At 58.4% G+C, this 17,415-nt stretch overlaps 7 protein-coding genes across 7 annotated transcripts; 2 read left to right on the top strand and 5 right to left on the bottom strand.

The window, feature by feature from the left end:
- Positions 1-428: 428 nt before the first annotated feature.
- Positions 429-2,919, top strand: MFIFM68171_04461 (uncharacterized protein; the record flags this gene model as incomplete). The annotated part of the gene is made up of 5 exons (XM_071059881.1): positions 429-478; positions 613-691; positions 787-1,305; positions 1,369-2,703; positions 2,761-2,919. The coding sequence occupies 5 exons, from the start codon at positions 429-431 to the stop codon at positions 2,917-2,919; spliced, it is 2,142 nt and encodes a 713-aa protein (XP_070915982.1).
- Positions 2,920-3,398: 479 nt separating this feature from the next.
- On the bottom strand, positions 3,399-5,466 carry cut9 (anaphase-promoting complex subunit Cut9; the record flags this gene model as incomplete). The annotated part of the gene is made up of 2 exons (XM_071059880.1): positions 3,399-5,278; positions 5,349-5,466. 2 exons carry the CDS (start codon positions 5,464-5,466, stop codon positions 3,399-3,401), a joined length of 1,998 nt encoding a protein of 665 aa, XP_070915981.1.
- A 561-nt stretch (positions 5,467-6,027) lies between these two features.
- On the bottom strand, positions 6,028-8,345 carry MFIFM68171_04459 (alkaline phosphatase; the record flags this gene model as incomplete). Its single annotated transcript, XM_071059879.1, has 6 exons — positions 6,028-6,566; positions 6,635-7,307; positions 7,364-7,442; positions 7,501-7,589; positions 7,647-7,765; positions 7,823-8,345. 6 exons carry the CDS (start codon positions 8,343-8,345, stop codon positions 6,028-6,030), a joined length of 2,022 nt encoding a protein of 673 aa, XP_070915980.1.
- Positions 8,346-10,245: 1,900 nt separating this feature from the next.
- Positions 10,246-12,613, top strand: MFIFM68171_04458 (pyranose dehydrogenase (acceptor); the record flags this gene model as incomplete). The annotated part of the gene is made up of 10 exons (XM_071059878.1): positions 10,246-10,447; positions 10,496-10,658; positions 10,713-10,830; positions 10,890-11,016; positions 11,068-11,124; positions 11,174-11,205; positions 11,255-11,627; positions 11,678-11,770; positions 11,841-12,517; positions 12,572-12,613. 10 exons carry the CDS (start codon positions 10,246-10,248, stop codon positions 12,611-12,613), a joined length of 1,884 nt encoding a protein of 627 aa, XP_070915979.1.
- Positions 12,614-12,795: 182 nt separating this feature from the next.
- Positions 12,796-14,125, bottom strand: MFIFM68171_04457 (uncharacterized protein; the record flags this gene model as incomplete). Its single annotated transcript, XM_071059877.1, has 2 exons — positions 12,796-13,733; positions 14,008-14,125. 2 exons carry the CDS (start codon positions 14,123-14,125, stop codon positions 12,796-12,798), a joined length of 1,056 nt encoding a protein of 351 aa, XP_070915978.1.
- Positions 14,126-14,931: 806 nt separating this feature from the next.
- Positions 14,932-15,682, bottom strand: MFIFM68171_04456 (uncharacterized protein; the record flags this gene model as incomplete). Its single annotated transcript, XM_071059876.1, has 3 exons — positions 14,932-15,305; positions 15,357-15,437; positions 15,496-15,682. The coding sequence occupies 3 exons, from the start codon at positions 15,680-15,682 to the stop codon at positions 14,932-14,934; spliced, it is 642 nt and encodes a 213-aa protein (XP_070915977.1).
- Positions 15,683-16,348: 666 nt separating this feature from the next.
- On the bottom strand, positions 16,349-17,142 carry MFIFM68171_04455 (Mitochondrial PGP phosphatase; the record flags this gene model as incomplete). Its single annotated transcript, XM_071059875.1, has 3 exons — positions 16,349-16,432; positions 16,481-16,822; positions 16,921-17,142. The coding sequence occupies 3 exons, from the start codon at positions 17,140-17,142 to the stop codon at positions 16,349-16,351; spliced, it is 648 nt and encodes a 215-aa protein (XP_070915976.1).
- Between the last annotated feature and the right edge of the window lie 273 nt (positions 17,143-17,415).

The following is a 17,415-nucleotide window of genomic DNA, read 5'->3' as shown; positions in this document are numbered from 1 at the left end:
CAAGTTAAGACACTGTTCGTTTTGCCACTGTGATACCGTTTGTGAGATGTCGTATCACGGGCTTGGGGACACAACTTAGTAAACAGAACCCGATTGTGCGCACTAGCTATGTACAGTACCTTACCGAGCCGACGACGTGGCCAGGACCGGGCCGAGGCCGATTGGCGCACCGTAAACTTTCGGGTACTGGTTCCCGCCAACCCCGCACCGCGGAAACGGATTTGGGAGTGGTGCTTGTCTTAGTGAGGAAATTGGCGGACCTCCGATGTCTGCAGGCCGAGGCTCGGCGCTTACCGTCTTGGTTTTCTGTTGTTGATGTCTTGTCCTATTACGCTAGAGACCGCAATTGTGTCTGGGAAAGTTGTCATGCAAGTAGACGGAGCTGACGGTCAGCAAAGGACATCGTTGTTTACATTGAACGCTCGCAAATGGCAGCCGATCAAGGACGGGCGGCCGTACCAGTGCCGCGGAAGCTATGGTATGTATGAACACAGTCTTCTCGTCAGCTCATGAGTAATTGTGTCTTGAGTGATGGCGGTTTTAGCCGTTTCGGTTGCAATTGCAGTGGCACTCCGTGAATTGGACCGTCTTCTCACCTCACCGCCACGATAGGGAACATCCCAACCCGGAGAGCACCCTCATGTACCAGTTCATGCAGGACATCAACGGCAAGCATGGGCTAAATCTAAAGGTATACAGCCACCTATCCAACCTCCCACACCCACACCCACAGCCATATACGTACAAATCTTGTCTTGATGTTTTTTACTCACAAGATCTCGCTAGACCTTCTGGGACCTCCAGTCCTTCGCCCTCGCCCACCGCTCCGCCTTCTGGTCGCACCTCTTCGACGCCGCCAACTTCATCCACGGCGGCCGCTACACCGCCGTCGTCCACGACGAGTCTGCCCCCATCGACGCCGTCCCCAAATGGTTCCCCGGCGTCTCGCTGAACTTCGCCGAGAATGTGCTCTTCTCCCGCCCCCCCTCCCCCTCCCCCGCTACCCGCCGCACCACAGCGGGCAAGGAGGACGGCAAAATCGCCATCACCGAGGTCCGCGAGGGCGCGAGCGCGGTGCGGTCCGTGACCTACGGCGAGCTGAGGGCGCTGGTGGGGAGGCTGGCGAGGGCGATGAGGGCGAAGGGGGTGGAGAAGGGCGATCGGGTGGTCGTGGTGGGCGCGAACAGCGTCGAGACGCTGGCCGTGTGGTTGGCGGCGGCGTGGGTCGGCGCCGTGTTCAGCAGCTCGTCGACGGATATGGGCGTCAAGGGAATCCTGCAGAGGGCCGTGCAGGTGAATCCGAAGGTCAGTGGCTCCTCTTCCTGTTCTAGGGGCGTGGTAGGCTGATTTGGAGGACGATGGGGGTAGTGGCTGTTTATGGACGATGCGGCGCTGTATAACGGCAAGGTGGTCGACCTGAGGGAGAAGATGACCGAGGTCGTGGAGGGGCTGAGGGAGTGTTCCAACTTTGCCGGCGTGGTAGCCATCAGGCGGTTTGCTGAGGCCAGGGACGTGTCGAGGGTCCCAAAGGCAGAGACGTGGGAGTCGTTTATTGCTGCTGCCGGCGCAAAGGGGGCCGCTCCATCTGAGTTTGTCCGCATCGGTTTCCACGAGCCCTTCCTCATCTGCTACTCGTCCGGCACCACTGGAGTCCCCAAGGCAATTGTTCACTCAGTCGGCGGGATCATGATCAACTACTACAAGGAGGGTCGCCTCCACGAGGGACTCGGCCCGGACAGCGTGACGCTCCAGTACACCACGACGGGCTGGATCATGTACCTCGCCAACGTCGGCAGCCTCCTGTTTGGCGGCCGCACCATCTTCTACGACGGCTCACCGTTCCAGCCAAACCCCAGCATCCTCATCCGCGTCGCCGCAGAGCACGGCGCCACCAAATTGGGCATCTCCCCCCGGTGGATGTTCGAGGTCTCCAAGGCCGGCCTGCGCCCGCGCGACATGGCCGACCTCTCGCGTCTGCAAATCGTTACCTGCACCGGCATGGTCCTGTCAGACCAGCTCTTCGAGTGGTTCTACGACGTCGGCTTCCCGGCCCACGTCCAACTGGCCAACATCTCTGGCGGCACCGACATCGCGGGCTGCTTCGGCGCCATGAACCCGCTCACCCCCGTCTACGTAGGCGGCACGCAGGGCCCGTCGCTGGGCATCCACGTCGCCATCTACGACTCGCTCTTGCCCGACGGCTCCGACGGCAAAGAAGTGCCCCCCGGCACGCCGGGCGAGCTGGTGGCGGTCACCGCGTTCCCCAACATCCCCTGCTTCTTCTGGGGCGACAGCAGGACGGGCTCTGCCGCCGCGCCGCCGGGATCAAAGTACCACAGCGCCTACTTTGCCCGGTTCAACCACGTGTGGGCGCACGGCGACTTCTGCGTTGTGCACCCCGTGACGGGGAACATCGCCTTCCTCGGCCGGGCCGACGGCGTCCTCAACCCTTCTGGCGTGCGGTTCGGGTCGGCCGAGATCTACTCGGTCATCGAGAGACGGTTTGCCGACCGCGTGCAGGACTCCCTGTGTGTCGGGCAGCGGCGGCCGCAGGATAGCGACGAATCAGTCATGCTGTTCTTGCTGATGAGACCCGGGAAGAAGTTTGATCGCGCGCTCGTGAACGAGGTGAAGGCGGCCATTGCGCGAGACCTGAGCAAGAGGCACGTGCCAAAGTGGATTTTCGAGACGCCCGAGATTCCGGTGAGTTTCTGCTGTCCGTTCTACGTACTGATGAAAACGAGGACTGACCGTGTCCAGACGACCATCAACCTCAAAAAGGTCGAACTTCCCGTCAAGCAGATCGTGTCAGGCCACACCATCAAGGTGAGCGGCACGTTGGCCAACCCCCAGAGTCTCGAGTATTACTACCCGTTTGCAAAGGTGGAGGAGCTAGTTGGACCCAAGGAGAAGCTGTAATCGTTTCCTATTCTCGTTGCTGGTGGGCTAGATCTAAGGCGGTCGTACGGAGTTCGAGTTGTCCAGCGTGCCTAGACGGTTAGACATCGTAATACTAGCGATTAATATCGCTCAGCTACGACATTATCAGTTCTCAGTATGAACCTGCGGCCGCCTTGCCTTCTGTCCCCTTGTTGCTATAACAGATACTTCCGCCTCTCTAGCCTCTCAAGGTTTATGATCCGTCCCCGCCCACCCCGACCCACGGCTTCCACAACCCACCAATCTTACACATGGCATGACTATCAAAACGATGAAATTCTATTCCTCGGCAATGAATACCCCTACGCCATCGCTATGCTATGTCACGCCCAATATCGGTGCCCATCCTCTACCAAGTAAATAGTACGTTCCGTGCGCGACATCTAATTCCGACACGAAACGGAGAACAGGAGTACAAGTCCACCACCACCACCGCCGCCGCTGCCACCGTCGCCACCTCACTCCTCATCACTCATATCCATCATACTCTCCCTCGCACGTCTCCCGCCGCCGCGCGTAGTGGTGGAAGCAGTAGTGATTGTTCCTCTGGCAACCCCTTTCCCCTTATCCGCTCCTGCCGCCCGCGCCCTGGTCCTCCTCTCCATCCTCTGCCGCGCAGCAGCCTTCCGCTCGGCCAGCTCCGCCTCGAACCTCTCAAAATCCGCCTCCCCACCACCACCACCACCACCACCACCGTCATCGTCGCCTGCTTCCTCCACCTCGCCCATGTTCCCCGAGCCGGCCGTGCTCAGCTGGCCCATCAACACGCCAACATCGCCGGCGGCCGACTCGTCGAGGGCCTTGCTGAGCAGCTCGGTGGCGATGGGGTCCTGGGGGTTCACGGCCAGGGCCTCGTGCAGGACCCTGACGGCGTCGTCGGCGAGGCCCTTCTCGAGGAAGATGAGGCCCTTGGCGCTGAAGACGGCGGCGTCCTTGCCGCCGTCGCGCAGGACGGCGTCGAACTCGTCGAGGGCCTCGTCGAGCAGCTTCAGGCGCCGGTAGGCGTGGCCCAGGTTGGTGCGGGCGCCGAGCCAGGCGTGGGGGTCGCTCTCGATCTCGTCGGCGATGCGCAGGGCCTCCTTGAAGAACTTGGCGGCGTCCTTGAGGCGGTCCTGGTGGTACAGCACGACGCCCATCTCGTTGAGCAGGAGCGGGTCGGTGCGGCAGAGCGAGTAGGCCGTCTTGAGGAACTCCTCGGCGGCCGTCATGTTGTTCATGGCGTGGTTCTGCATGCCCAGGAACACCTGCGGCAGGTGGGTGCCCGTGAAGAGGCGGGCGGCCGTCGAGTAGGCCGTCACGGCCTGGTCGTGCTCGCCCTCGGCGGCGAAGGTGTGGGCGAAGCCGATCCAGGCCGGGCCGAAGTTGGCGTCCATCATGCTGGCCTTGGAGAAGTAGCGCCGCGCGTCGGCGATCTTGCCCGTCGCGAAGTAGTAGACGCCCACGGCCAGCCAGGTGCACGGCTCGTCCGGGTGGCTGTCGGCCAGCTCGTGCGCGATCAGGAAGAGCACGTTGGTCTTGCGCAGCTCCGACAGGCAGGCCAGGTGGATGGGGTAGGCGGCAAAGTTGTACTTGTCGTCCTCGAGGATCGAGTCGGTGATGGCGAGGGCGTCCTTGAAGCGGCACTGCGTGTAGAGCATGTCGGCGCGCGCGAGCAGTATGTCGGCGTTGCGCTCGAGGCCGTAGTGGGTCGACAGCGACTCGATGGCCGTGTTGAAGGCGCGCGGGTTGCGGTACTTGGAGAGCTGCGTCTGGTAGAGCATGTGCACGTAGTCGCCCGGCTCCGTCTTGAGGTCCGGGTCGTCGCCGCCCTGGGGCGCCCGCACCGCGTTGAAGTCGAGCGACTGCATGAACTCGTCTTCCTCGTCGGGCGACATGAGCGAGTTGCGCACGAGCTGCGTGAAGGCCTCGTAGCACTGCACGTCGATGCGCAGCGCGTCCTTGTACGCCTCCTTGGCGCGGTCGAAGGCGTTCTGCTTGGCGTAGCAGAGCCCTCGCAGGTAGCACATGGCTGCCTCGTGGCGGCGGTTCGACGACTCCTCCTCGCTGATCTGGTCCTGTTGCCGGTCGGGCGCCTTGGACCCTCCCCTCACCCCTCGGGCGCCCGTCCGACTCGTCTTCCGCTTCGCATTCGTGGTGAAGAGGTGCGTCGGGGTGTGCTCGCCCAGCAGCGCCAGGGCGTCGTTGAAGAGGTTCTGGCGGATCAGGCAGTGGGCGGCGAGGTAGCGGCACGAAGGGTTCGAGCCGATCAGGTTGTGCTTGCCCAGCAGCGCGTTCGATCGTGTGTAGTTTCCGGCAGCGAAGTGGACTTGGGCCAGCCAGAAGGCGTCGTTGTCATCTTCTGCAGCGGCGAAGGCTTGTTAGTGGGGGGTGGGGAGTTGTGTCTTCGGGAGAGCGCGGGCGGCTCGTACTCGTCATTGCCAGCAGCTTGTCGCCTATGAAGATGGCCGATTCGTACTGAGCCTTGTTGAGCGCATCTTGGCGCCAGTCACGGAGAAACCTCTCCATGTTAGGTTGCGAAGAAGCCATGGCCGACCTCGCGTCTCATCGGCTTTGTCTTGGAGGGTGAAGCAAGTGGAGTTTTCTCGAGAGGGGATTCGGCGTGCGACAGTGCGACTGTGCGGTTGCTCGGCGGTAGCTCCGTAGGTCCGTGTATCGTATCGCGCCACAGCAGCTACTTGGGTCTACCAAGGGAGGTGCGCATATCGTTCACGGTCAATGTCCAGCAAGCCAATATGGAAATAATCGACGGTGATTTCAGGACGCGGTTGCCAAGCTCGACGGCGTGGGACGCGCTGAAGGCGGGGCGCGAGTTCAGGTGAGCCCCGCTGTGGTATGAATGTACGTACTGTACTGTACTGTACCGCGTGTATTAGTTTGTTCAAGTAGCTTGGCACACAGGGGTTTGGGCCCATCATTCCAAGCCTGGCAAGGGACTTTGTACGCCACAGCCTTCTGTCTCAACGCATACTCACACATCACCGGATACTGTGCTTGGCAAAGAATGATTTTCAAACATTATCATCTCGTCCATGGTATATGTATGCCCACATTATGCCACACCTTCCGCATCATTTTTGAACCACGTCCTCATTTTCCGTGACCTCCCCGCCCACCTCCGTTGCAATCCTTATGGCCCCTCCCTTCCGTCACGTTCTTCCCGTGGCCCAACCCAAGGCACCCGGCAATCTTGAAGAACACGTCGATATTGCTATACGTGCCCCCAAACACCTCCTGACACGGGCCCATGGCATACACCGGCACATCGGTCAGGGAATGCACACCCTGCGACTCGCCCGTCGGCAGCGTGCCGTTCACGACGAACCCGTCCGGCCGATCGCTGGGGTTGACATAGTACTCGCCGTCGCTCCCCGCGCGCGCCGGAGTGCGTGGGGTCTTGCCTACGCCGTAGTGCTCGCGGTGGTCCGGGTTGGCCCCGGCCCCGGCGGCGATTACGTACCGCGGGTCCCAGTTGAGCGGGAAGTTGGGCCCCGTTCCGTAGTTGACGCCAGGCTTGGGCTCCGTGTACTGCGAGAGGCCCGAGTTCTCGTAGACACCGACGGCGTTGCGCTTGGCTCGCTCGTCTTGCTGCGCGTTGAAGTACTTGGTGTCCGAGCTGCCAAAAACGTCTGCACACACCGAATGTTAGTCAGGCCGAAAGGAAGTTTTGGAAGGGGGGTTTGTCTGGCCGGCTTACCAAAGCCGTGGCCGTGGTCCGCTGACACGACGATGAGCGTGTCGTCGAGAATGCCGAGCGACTTGAGCTTGTCAATCGTCGCGCGGATGGTGTCGTCAAACTCGAGCAGATCGCCCAGGGCACGGTCGTAGTCGAGAGCGTGCATCTGCTTGTCGATGGACGCCGCCTCGGACATGAGGAAGAAGCCATTCTTGCCGCCGCGTTCGTGCAAGATGTCGACAGCCTTCAGCGTCATATCCTTGAGACCTGGCAGGTCCTTGGCGGGGCCGTCGGCGCCAGACGGGTCGTTGTTCAGACTGTCAATGTTCTCGGTGAAGACGTTGCGGTCAAGCCAGACCGGGAAGTTGCCCCTGCAGAAGATGCCCAGCGCCTTCTTGTCGTTGGGAGCCACCAGGAGCGACGTCCTGTTCAGGCTGACACTGTAATCCTTCTGGGCAAACTCGGCGTAGAAATCCCTCCCTTCGAACGAGCCGGACCCCGGCAGGAACTGCTCGGCACCCCCGCCAAAGTAGGCGTCGGGTCCGTCTGTCCTGGTCCACGAGTAGTTCTGGACGCCGTTCAGCGCCTGGTTGATGAGATCGCCGTACCGCGCCCGCAGGCGGGTGTGGCCGCTCAGGGCAATGGGCGTTGCGTCGGCGATGAAGGCAGTCGAGACAGCGCCCCAAGCGGACCCCTATTCACTGATCAGCGTGCTGCGCTTCAAGGAAAATAAGGTGCGCATGACCTTACCCAGATACGGTGCAGGAGCTCAACAATTGTCTCGACCTTTGGATCGTCCATCGGGTCGGGTGATGAGTCGGCATAGACACTGCAGACGGCCGTCAGCTATTGAGCGCTGGGGATGCTTGACTTTTCTGCCCACTCACCCCATGGCATTGACGGTGCTCTTGTGGCCCGTGTAGAGCGCCGATGCCGAGTTGGCACTGTCGGTGATGAAGGTGTCGATCGAATGCGTCTGTCAAGCGCGGTCAACACAACATCTGGGTCCGAATCCGACGCCTCGCAAACCTACCATTTGGTGGCCGAGCACGGGGAAATCGTCCATGGCAAGCAGCGTCTGGTATTTTCCATTGACCGTCTTGTGTGCGAGCAGACGGGCCGCAGTAATCATATTAGTAGTCATGCCATCACCTGCTCGCCTTGTCAGTTGGGATGGACTACTCTAGCAGCCACCAGGCAGCGCCGTACCGATGAAGAAGATGACGTTCTTTGCCTTCTTCTTGGTTGCCAGTGAACGGACGGTCCACGTGGCAGTTGTGGTCTCGCCCGAGTAGTAGTTCAGGGTGACGGTATAGTCGCCGGGTTCGTACAGCGCCACGCGCCGGTACGCCTTGGAAGCAACGTTGACAATCGAGGGTGTCCCGGCGTCCTGGGCGAAGAGGTCCTCGAACCAGGAAAAGGTCCACTTCTCGAGCTCGGGCTCACTAAGCTTGAAGAACTCTGCGATGCTCTCCGGTCGTCCGCCGTCCTTGGCAATGGTAGCCGTGAACTCCTCGTCTGGAACACCATCATTAAAAGCCTCAGAGCCGTTTTGTGGCGCGTGGATCTCGAAGCGAATGTCGAATTCCTGGCCCGGAAGGAAGTCCTGCTGGTCCGGAGGGATCACGCAGCCCAGGGTTGGGCATGTACCCAGTCTCCGAAAGGTCTGACCCAAGACGGCCGACAGCGAAACTGCCAAACATAGGGCGACGGCGTTCACTCTGAGAAGCATTGTTCTTCTTTTTTTGCCAATTGGCGAGGGAGATCGGACGACGATCCAAGGGCAAGGTTCCCCAGCTCGAGCTCTCCCAGACGGGCCAACGCGCTCAAGGTAGCTGCACCTTTATATAAATTGCTGCAGATAACCAAGCGGCAGGCTTTCCCGTCCGATGCCACCCTACCGCAGGCAATGTTGACCAGGAGAGGCGAGAGGAGCCGCGGAGTGCCCGACCTTCCAGACTAGGCGTCTAGATCCGTCACTCTCCCGACGTGGGAATCATGTACGGCTTCCCGAGCACGTGGATCCAAGTCATGGCCGCTTCTAGCGACATTTGGATCTTCAGAGGCTCTCTACGAGGAAAGACGGCCGAGGTGCAACCCACTGGCGTCATGGGGGTTGTTCCGGGCGCGGGGACGCCCAACCATGATCCCTCGATTTAAACCGCCGGCGCCAAGACCGGTCCCGGCGGCGGCCTTGTCAACGTGGTGGCTCTCCGCGAGTCTGATTGGTAACCGGACGAGGTGGCTGCCAAGGGCCGGCAAAGGCGCAGGAACGAAGTCCCCTGTGCTTCCAATGCACGTTGGGCGATGATTTGCGAGCGCACGCGGATGTGGAGAGATTGCCGACCTGGTTGACCCACTCTATGGATTGTGGACGATCTTCGAGATCAACTGCAGCGGAGCCATGCCTATGCAGCGGCCCCTTCTATCTCAAGGCAGGTTGATATATACGGGTACCAAGCCCAGGGATCCGGTACAGACCATGCGCATGGGACAGATGCTCCCGTCCTGCGAACTCGACCCCGGAACCTCGGGAGCTCATCTCACCGATTCGCCGAGGCGGAACGCCATGCCTTTGACATCGGCACGGGAAGGCAGTAAACCGATTCTTTTCCTACTCTACAGATTGTTCCCTGATGATGATCATTCCGAAGACCAAGTACTACACGGATGCACAACGCAATCTAAAGCCAGCTGTAACATTATGTAATGATGCACTGCCTACTTCATAGTTCGCTTCTGACAGAGCGTCTCGCCTGCTATTGCTCCTCAGCAACCGAACTTCCAACATCCCGGAACCACATCACCACAAATACAGACGATGATGGCAACATGTCGATGGGGACAAGCTCATAGTATATATATATCATGGTCTCGACTGCACAGAATATTGCAAAACATACTGCCTCGGTTTCCACAAGAAACACACTAATTCGTCTGGCGAGGGGTGGGAGTATGTCGGGAAAGAACAAGCGCAACAAATCTCATCGCCTACGCCTGCTCAGCCGTTGGCAGTATCCGTAGCGTCCAAGAAGGAAGCTTCACCAGCAGTAGGGACTCAAATGCGCAGCGGATCCTGCCGACAGCCGACAGCCGACAACCGCACTGCCGTGTGTCAGGCTTTTAGCCATGCCACCCGGGCCATGGCGCGTCTTAAGAACAAGGTGAAGAACGGCAAAATTGCCGAGTTGAATGATTTATATGAAGATCTTGACAGCTGCTCCACACGCGTGTAAGTGCCGATTGGGCGGGTCCGGGGTGCCGTGGTGTAAGTGTGTCTGGTCGTTGTATCGAGTCCTACACCTCGGACAACATCTCAACAGCATCCGCTGTTCACTCCATCACGCTGTGTCTCCTGAAGTTGGCAGATCTCTCTATTCTTCATTACCATTCTCCACAATCCCCCGCATTGCGGGGTGCATGATCCCATGCCCAGACGGCACAAAATCTGGGGAAACGAGCTTTGCAGGCCTCGGGTCCACCGTTTCCGTCGTTCACGGTAACTGCTGCCGGTCACAGGGCAGGGCTAGTACGAACAGCATGGCCAAAGATGTTGATATAGAGTTGTGTGACGCGGCGTCAAGTGGCTCTCGCGGGCCGTTCTGGGTACCTTGGCCTTTGCGCTTCGAACAATGGCATCACTACGATTCCTGGCTCTGAGCCTACAGCTCCTGCTTTCTCTGGAGCTGGGGCTCTGTTACCCCCATCTTTGGCACGAGTTCAAGCAGCGCCAGATCGAGCGCCGACAGATGAAAGACTCGTATGACTACATCGTCGTCGGAGGTGGCCAGTCGGGCCTGGTTGTAGCCAATCGACTCTCTGAGGACCCAGAGGGTAAGCGAGTCGGGACGCGATTCAACCGCAGGTGCTGACGCAACGAAGCTACCGTCCTCATTGTGGAATATGGATACTTTGACAACTCACGCGCCGTGCTGGAGCCGCGCATAACATTGAGACAGCAAAACATGTTCAACGTCACGTCGGTCCCGCAGCCGGGTCTAGGGAACAGGCGCCAGCGCGTGCCCTCGGCTTGTGTCGTAGGCGGGTTCGTACTTCATGATTGAAGCACAACCGAAGACTAATCACTGACTTTACCAAGCGGATCCGCCGTCAACGGGATGATGCTGAACCGGGGCGCTGCCGATGACTACGACAACTGGGAGAAGCTCAACAATCCCGGCTGGGGGTGGGACGGGCTGTTACCCTATTTCGTTAAGGTAACCAACGTCTAGACATCTGTCCGGGAAACAAAAAGAACTAATAGGTCCCGGCACAGAGCACTACCTTACAGGCACCCTCTCCGCAGTTGCAAGCCGACTTCAACATCACCTGGAACGCATCTGCTTATGGAACCGACGGCCCCATTCACGTTAGCTTCGCATCTTACCAGTGGCCATCCATCAGTGAGTCTATTAGCCGCCAGAGACAAACTTGCCCAGCTAATGTCCCCGCAGAGATTCAATACCAGGCTCTGACTGAGGCCGGAGCTGTCCCGCAGCTCTGCGGTGCTGGTAAGCCGCTGACGAGGCCTAGAGAGCGTCATGAGCTGACCGAGCCCAGATGGCAAAGCGTACGGCGTATTTTGGTACACGGTGCGTCTCCCGTCGCCATCAACAAGGTTGTATCCGCTGACTCGTCCAGAATGCAATCGACAACACCACCGTGACAAGATCCTATGCCCGCACGGGCTACTACGATCCTGTCAAAGACAGAGCCAATCTTGAAATCTTGACGGGCTGGAGAGTCAACGAGGTCGAGATAGACGAGAACAAGCATGCCACGGGGATTCGAATGCAGCCCAGGGGCACGCCCAACGGCCAGAACATTACCATTATCAGGGCGAAAAAGGAGATCATCCTCACCGCCGGTTCTTTGCACAGTCCACAGATCCTCCAGCGCAGCGGCATCGGGCCCAAGTGGTTGCTTGACCAAGCCAACATCAGCGTTCTCGTTGACCTCCCTGGAGTGGGCAGTAACCTGCAGGACCATCCGTCGGGGCGTGTCTCTTTCACATGTAAGTCCCGTAATCGCAGAGCTCGTGTAACGGTCCACTCACTCAAAAAGACATGAAAAACATCGAGCCCAACCCGCAAACCCGCTGGCAAAACGCCACATTTGAAGCCTGGGTCCAGGAACAATGGCGAGAGCACCGCACCGGTAAGGGATCCTTCTCCCCATTTCCCCTCCTGTATGAAATACTATACTCACCCAATCCACACCGATACAGGGCCTATGGCCATAACAACCGGCAACACAGTGGGCCTCCTCCCGCTCAAACTCATCTCTCCGACCCGCTGGCGCTCCATAGTCTCAACCTACCTCTCCCAGTCCGCCGCGTCATACCTCCCCTCGACGTATACCCCTTCCCAAATCCTCGGCTATGAAGCCCAACGAGCCATCCTTGCCGACTCCATGTCCCGCGAGGACAACGCCGTCGTCGAGCTCCCCATCCAGGCGCACAGCAGCTTCTCGCTCATCATGACCAAGGAAGTCAGCCGCGGGACAGTGCTTCTCAACAGCAGCGACGTCTACGCGGAGCCCATCGTCGATTACGGAACGTTCATGAACCCCGTGGACGTGGCCATCCAGGTGGAGAATATCCGGTGGACGAGAGAACTGCACAAGACGGAGACCATGCAGCAGTATTTTGCCCCAGAAGAGCAGTCCCCCGGGGCGAACGTGACGAGCGATGAGGACTTGACGAGGGTGGCGAGGACGATGACGAGCTCGACAACGGCGCACCTATCTGGGACTTGCGCGATGATGCCGAGGGAGTATGGCGGGGTGGTGGATGCCGAGTTGAGGGTTCATGGGGTGGGTGGTTTGAGTGTGGCCGACTCGTCGGTGCAGCCGCTGATCCCGGGGGCCCATCTCTGTGCGACAGTTTATGCGGTTGCTGAGAAGGTGAGTTTTAATCGTAGTGTTTAACGCGTGGTAAGATGTACTGACCGGTGGCAGGCTGCTGATTTGATCAAGGCAAGGCATCAGAAAGTTCTTTGAAAGGACGCTAAGGAAAGGAGGTGGAGGTTTGCGTGGCTAACGCATCGTCTGTGGTAAACAGTACAATGGTGTCAGTTCTCTTATGATCTTATTGGAGTCTCCCAACGTGTAGTTCGTTCCCGTACGAAGCATCTCATCTTACCATATTGCCGGTACACGCCCGACCGACATGCTCCATTCCTTCACAAACCCCAACCAGCACTCCTCAACCCTTCGACCAAGCCCCTGGCCTCCTCTACATCAAACATCTCCTTAGCTTCCGCATCCACCTTCAAACAAGAAGAATGGCACCACACCGAACCCCCTACCTCACCTAGCCCGTCCATCAACCTCCCCAAATTCCCGCTCCTCACCCCTCCGCCAACAATCACCTCCACCCCATGTCTACCAGCAGCAGCAATAACCGCCTTCAAGCACCCAACATTATCCACCGCCCTCCCTTTTCCACCAGAAGTTAACATCCCATCAAACCCACAACTCTTAACTTGCCTCATCATCTCTTCCACTCCAGTCTCTACCAACCGTTGACCCCTTCTTCCATCCCCATCCCCATCCCCATCCCCACCAGCACCAGCAGCGGCAGAAGCAGTAGTACCAGCGGCATCAATCCCAGCGCCCGCCCTCAGCCCTGCCAGCCTCACGCAGGAAGAAAAAACGTCGTCGACCGCGCGGTGCAACACGCACTTAAACGGCCGCGCCAGCTCAACAAGCCGCCGATTCTGCGCCACGTCGAGCTCCACAACTGCCCCCTCCGCCTCCTCCTTCTCACTACGACCATCGCGGCCGGGCGGGCTGCGGAGAACCCCAAAGACGAACCCGTCGCCTAGCGCCGGGTCGAGCAGGCCCGACGCGGCGAATTCCCGGATGGAGTCGGCCATGGTGGCGAGTTCGGCAGGGGTGTAGATGAAGTCTTGCAAGGGCTGCTTCTGCTGCTGCTGCTGCTGCTGCTGCTGCTCTGTTTGGGCTTGGCTGTCTGATTGGGGGGATGCAGTAGCCGGTGGAGGGGGAGGCCCGCGGGGCCGGATCATGATTCTTATGGCTGGGCGGTTGGCTCCATGGAAGCTGAGCGCCGAGCGGAGGGCGAAGAGGCTGGATTCAGTTGGGGTGGTTCCGCCCAAGGCTGGGGTAGGGGTGTTAGTAATTTTGTGCTTTCTGTGAGAGAGAGGGTGTGGGAGGGGGGCATGGAGGTGGGAGTTCTTGGGCTAGGCTGTCTGCGATAGAAAGGGATATGAGGGCAAATATAGGGCTCGCTGGGTAGTGCTCCATCTTTCGTTGACATGGTGGGGATCTGGCAGAGGTAGTTGTCTCCTGATGTTCTACGATTTATCCGAGAGATAGCACGTCTACACCGAATGGGAAGGGCAGGATGGTCGGAAGGGCAGCCAGTTGCTCACCATAAGACCCGGAACAGTTGAGTTCCAGACGACTAGCGCCGATAGAGGCAGCTTGGGCACCGGCAACCTCGCCAAAAATGGGCACCTCAAGTCGTGACTGGAAATCTGAAGAAGGCATTCTCTGGACAGTTGCTGCAAGCAGCTGTCAAGAAGCGATGACAGAGAACGGGGCAGGCGGGTGTAGAGAGTCGCAAAGAAAAAAAGGTAAGACTTCACAACTAAAACTACTTGCTCATACTTTCCGCCATTCAATATAACAGAGGGGAGGATGCGGGGCACACAGGCTCGACTCGCGATCTAGATATTAAGGTTAACGCGGGGCACGAATCCCGGACCCGCTCACCCCGGGCTTGTTCCACCCCTCTTCACGCGAGGCGACATCACCAGTCGTGAGGACAATGGATCGTGAGAGACTAGCTTGGCGACGACATCATCATGCGCGAGCACATTGGATCGCAAGAGCTTAAATCGACGACAGCCCTTCACCAAAGACATAGCGTGCCGAGAAAGCTTATATCGACGACGTCCCTAGACAAGGCAGGCTAACGCTATTATAAAGTACCAAATATATCACCATATCACAATGAAAGCATGCACAAAATGTATGAAAGCAGCGAGCTGAATTCCTCCTCTACCAAAATGGCAAGGGTCGCCTGAGCACCAAAGCCCCTTCAAATCGCGTTGTCCGCCATGTCAGTCGATCCCGGTGACAGTTCTTTGCTTGGCCCCTTGCCTGCTCTAAACCCCTCCTTGCCCTATCAAGACGAATCAGGCAAAGGCATCCGAGGGCCGGGACCCTTCAGAACACGTTGTCCGCACTGTCGATCGGTCGAGTGACAGTGCTTTGTTTGCCTCATTGTCTGCCAAAAAAAGATAACCCGCTGCGATATCCCACTCCGGGATAGTAGCCTTTTACAGGCCGGCTCAGACCTCGTGGACCACGCGACGAGGGGCCGCGTTCTCCTGAGCTACGAACATGTCATCCTCTGCGTCCCAACCGTGGTTAGCGAGAAAACGATCCAAGTAGTACTGGCGGCGTATTAAGTAGCGGGAAGGGGGGTTCGGGAGAGCCAAAACGGTCGCTGGAGCCGTCGAGGAAGACGTCAGAGGCTGTTCCTGGTACGACGCGGGGATTGGAGACTGCGTAGTCGAACCCAACGAGTCTGAATCGACGGGTGGATCGTGCCGACGCGTGGTGTGAGTCTTACGCTTGCGGATGCCGCCGTCCTCCTCGTCCTTCGGGGCCGGGGCTGGGTCGGACTTCTTGGTGTCATTCCTCTCTTTCTTCAGCTCACGCTCTGTTGGACTGGGTCAGTTGGTTGTCTTGACCGAGTGATTTGTGCCCATACCAGCCCGGTAATACTTGAGAGGGAGCCTGCCCGCATTGGGGGAGAAGCGGCCGAGACCAGCATTCTGGAAGTAGTGCTCGACTTGGGAGCGTCAACCTTCAAATTCAATCAAGGAAAGGGAAGCAAGCGGTATACTCACAAATCCCAAGGCCGGTATACTTGCGGCGTGCCTTGTCGCCCATGATCTTGGTCATCTCCCTAGCGATCTGGTCCCAGGACTTCTCGCCGAAGCGCTCCTGGTCGGGGGCCAAGCGCTTGGGCGACTGAACCATCATGCGGGTCCAGAAGACCTCCTCTTCCTCCTTGGACCAGACTTTGCCGCCCATTTTGGTTTCGAGTTGGAAATGGAAGAGTGTAGGTGAAGCGTTCCGTGTTTTCGGGGCGGAGAAATTCTGATTGTGAACAGAGTGTGCGGTGGGCGCGTGGGGGAAAAGAGGGAGAAGTGTGATGAAGTCGGAATAGGCGGGTGCCTTTATAGGTGGAAGGAAAGGAAGAGAGCAGCGTGTGGGAACCGTGGACCCGGGGGTCTGACACTGCGGCGAATAGCGCCTGTCACCTGGCTCAATGAATTGGGGAGTCACAGCGGCCTATTCTTCTGCTCAATAAGGGCCTGGCCCTTATTGCGAGCCATCGGGACTTCGGAAGATTGGAGCCGGTCAGGCCGGGCCGAATGGTGGCACAATGACCACCGAATGCTCCATCATGTGCCTCGAGAAGCCGAGCCCGAAAGGCCAACCATTCACCTGGCAAAGCGCGTGCCAGTATAGCGGAGCACCCAGGGCCCAATGGAACCGGACGAGATTGAGGCTATTGAAGCCATTCTTTGTTGTTTAGCTGCAGGGGAATCACGGCGCAGGTCATCCGAACTCCAAGCGACTCACTGCTGCAGCAGTTCTGTGGCTGCCTAGGGCGTTCCCGCCCTCTAATCGGCCCCGGAGAGGCGTGCCATGTCACCAAATGGTAGGCTACAAGGCCCAAGTTACGTTGCGCCTTCATTCGAAGGGATTAGAGGGCTCCAGGGCAGAATACCCCCGTGAGAGGAGATAGGGCGCCAACTTCCTCTCGACCCTGGAGAACTGGGGAATGTCAGCAAAGGTGTTTTCAAACACTCTACCGGTGCTTACAATGCTCTTGTTTTGCACAGGCACCACTCCGTTCTTGACCCAGAGTCCCCAGCTGCCCATCATGTTTGCCAGCATCATGTCGGTTGCCAGGCGGTCCCCAACAACGGCGATCTGGTGAGGACTCGTCACTCCTGTTTCCGGATGCTCCCGGAAATACGACAGTATCTCGTCACCACAACCTGGTTTCTTCACCCGGTGGGAGAGAACATTAACTCCGGTAGATTTCTCAACCTCGGAAGCAAGCCTGCCGTCGAGATCATAGCTTGTGGCGCCCGAGGTGTTTGAAACGATCAGGAGGCGTCGCCCTGGGTAGGCTTCTCGGAGAGCCTCGAATCGGCGCTTCTTAGTTTAGCCTTTGAACTGGAACACACACGAACAAAAACACATGCACTATTGGTGAAACACAAAACAAACAGCAAATCAGCTGCAGAATTAATTACCTTGTACGGCTCGTGGACCTCGTTGTGTTCGGGGTACGCAAAGCAATCATCCTTGTCCAACACCACAGCTCTGATGTCAACCTTCCTATCTGCCCTGGCAAAAGCTTTGTCAAGGGGAATGGGGAGATCATCGAAGGTGCTGATAGTCGCATGAGGAAGACATAATGATGGTTTTGCGATCAACTTGAAGACGTTGAGAGACGCCGATACGTTCAGATTCATCGCAACGGACTTGGGGCTCAAGAGAGAGCAAAAGGCGTCCAAGGATGTCTTGTGAGTGGAAGAAGGTCAAACACGATGCCGAAAGAGAGACTCGCTCAAAGAGGCTTGAATTGCTCGCTTAGGCGGTACCCCTGATTCTAGGTGAAGGAGCTCAAGTCGCAAGAAGCTCGGGCCACATTGAAAATCCGGGGAACGTCGCGTCGTCGCAGACCAGGCGCGTTCGTACTAATCAAGCCCAAAAGTGCCAGGGGACTCGACGGCTTGACGCTAGAT

This window comes from Madurella fahalii (assembly GCF_045866475.1).
Source record: "Madurella fahalii IFM 68171 DNA, scaffold_2, whole genome shotgun sequence".
In the NCBI taxonomy this organism is placed as follows: domain Eukaryota; kingdom Fungi; phylum Ascomycota; class Sordariomycetes; order Sordariales; genus Madurella; species Madurella fahalii.
This window is presented reverse-complemented; position numbering and strand designations above follow the sequence as displayed.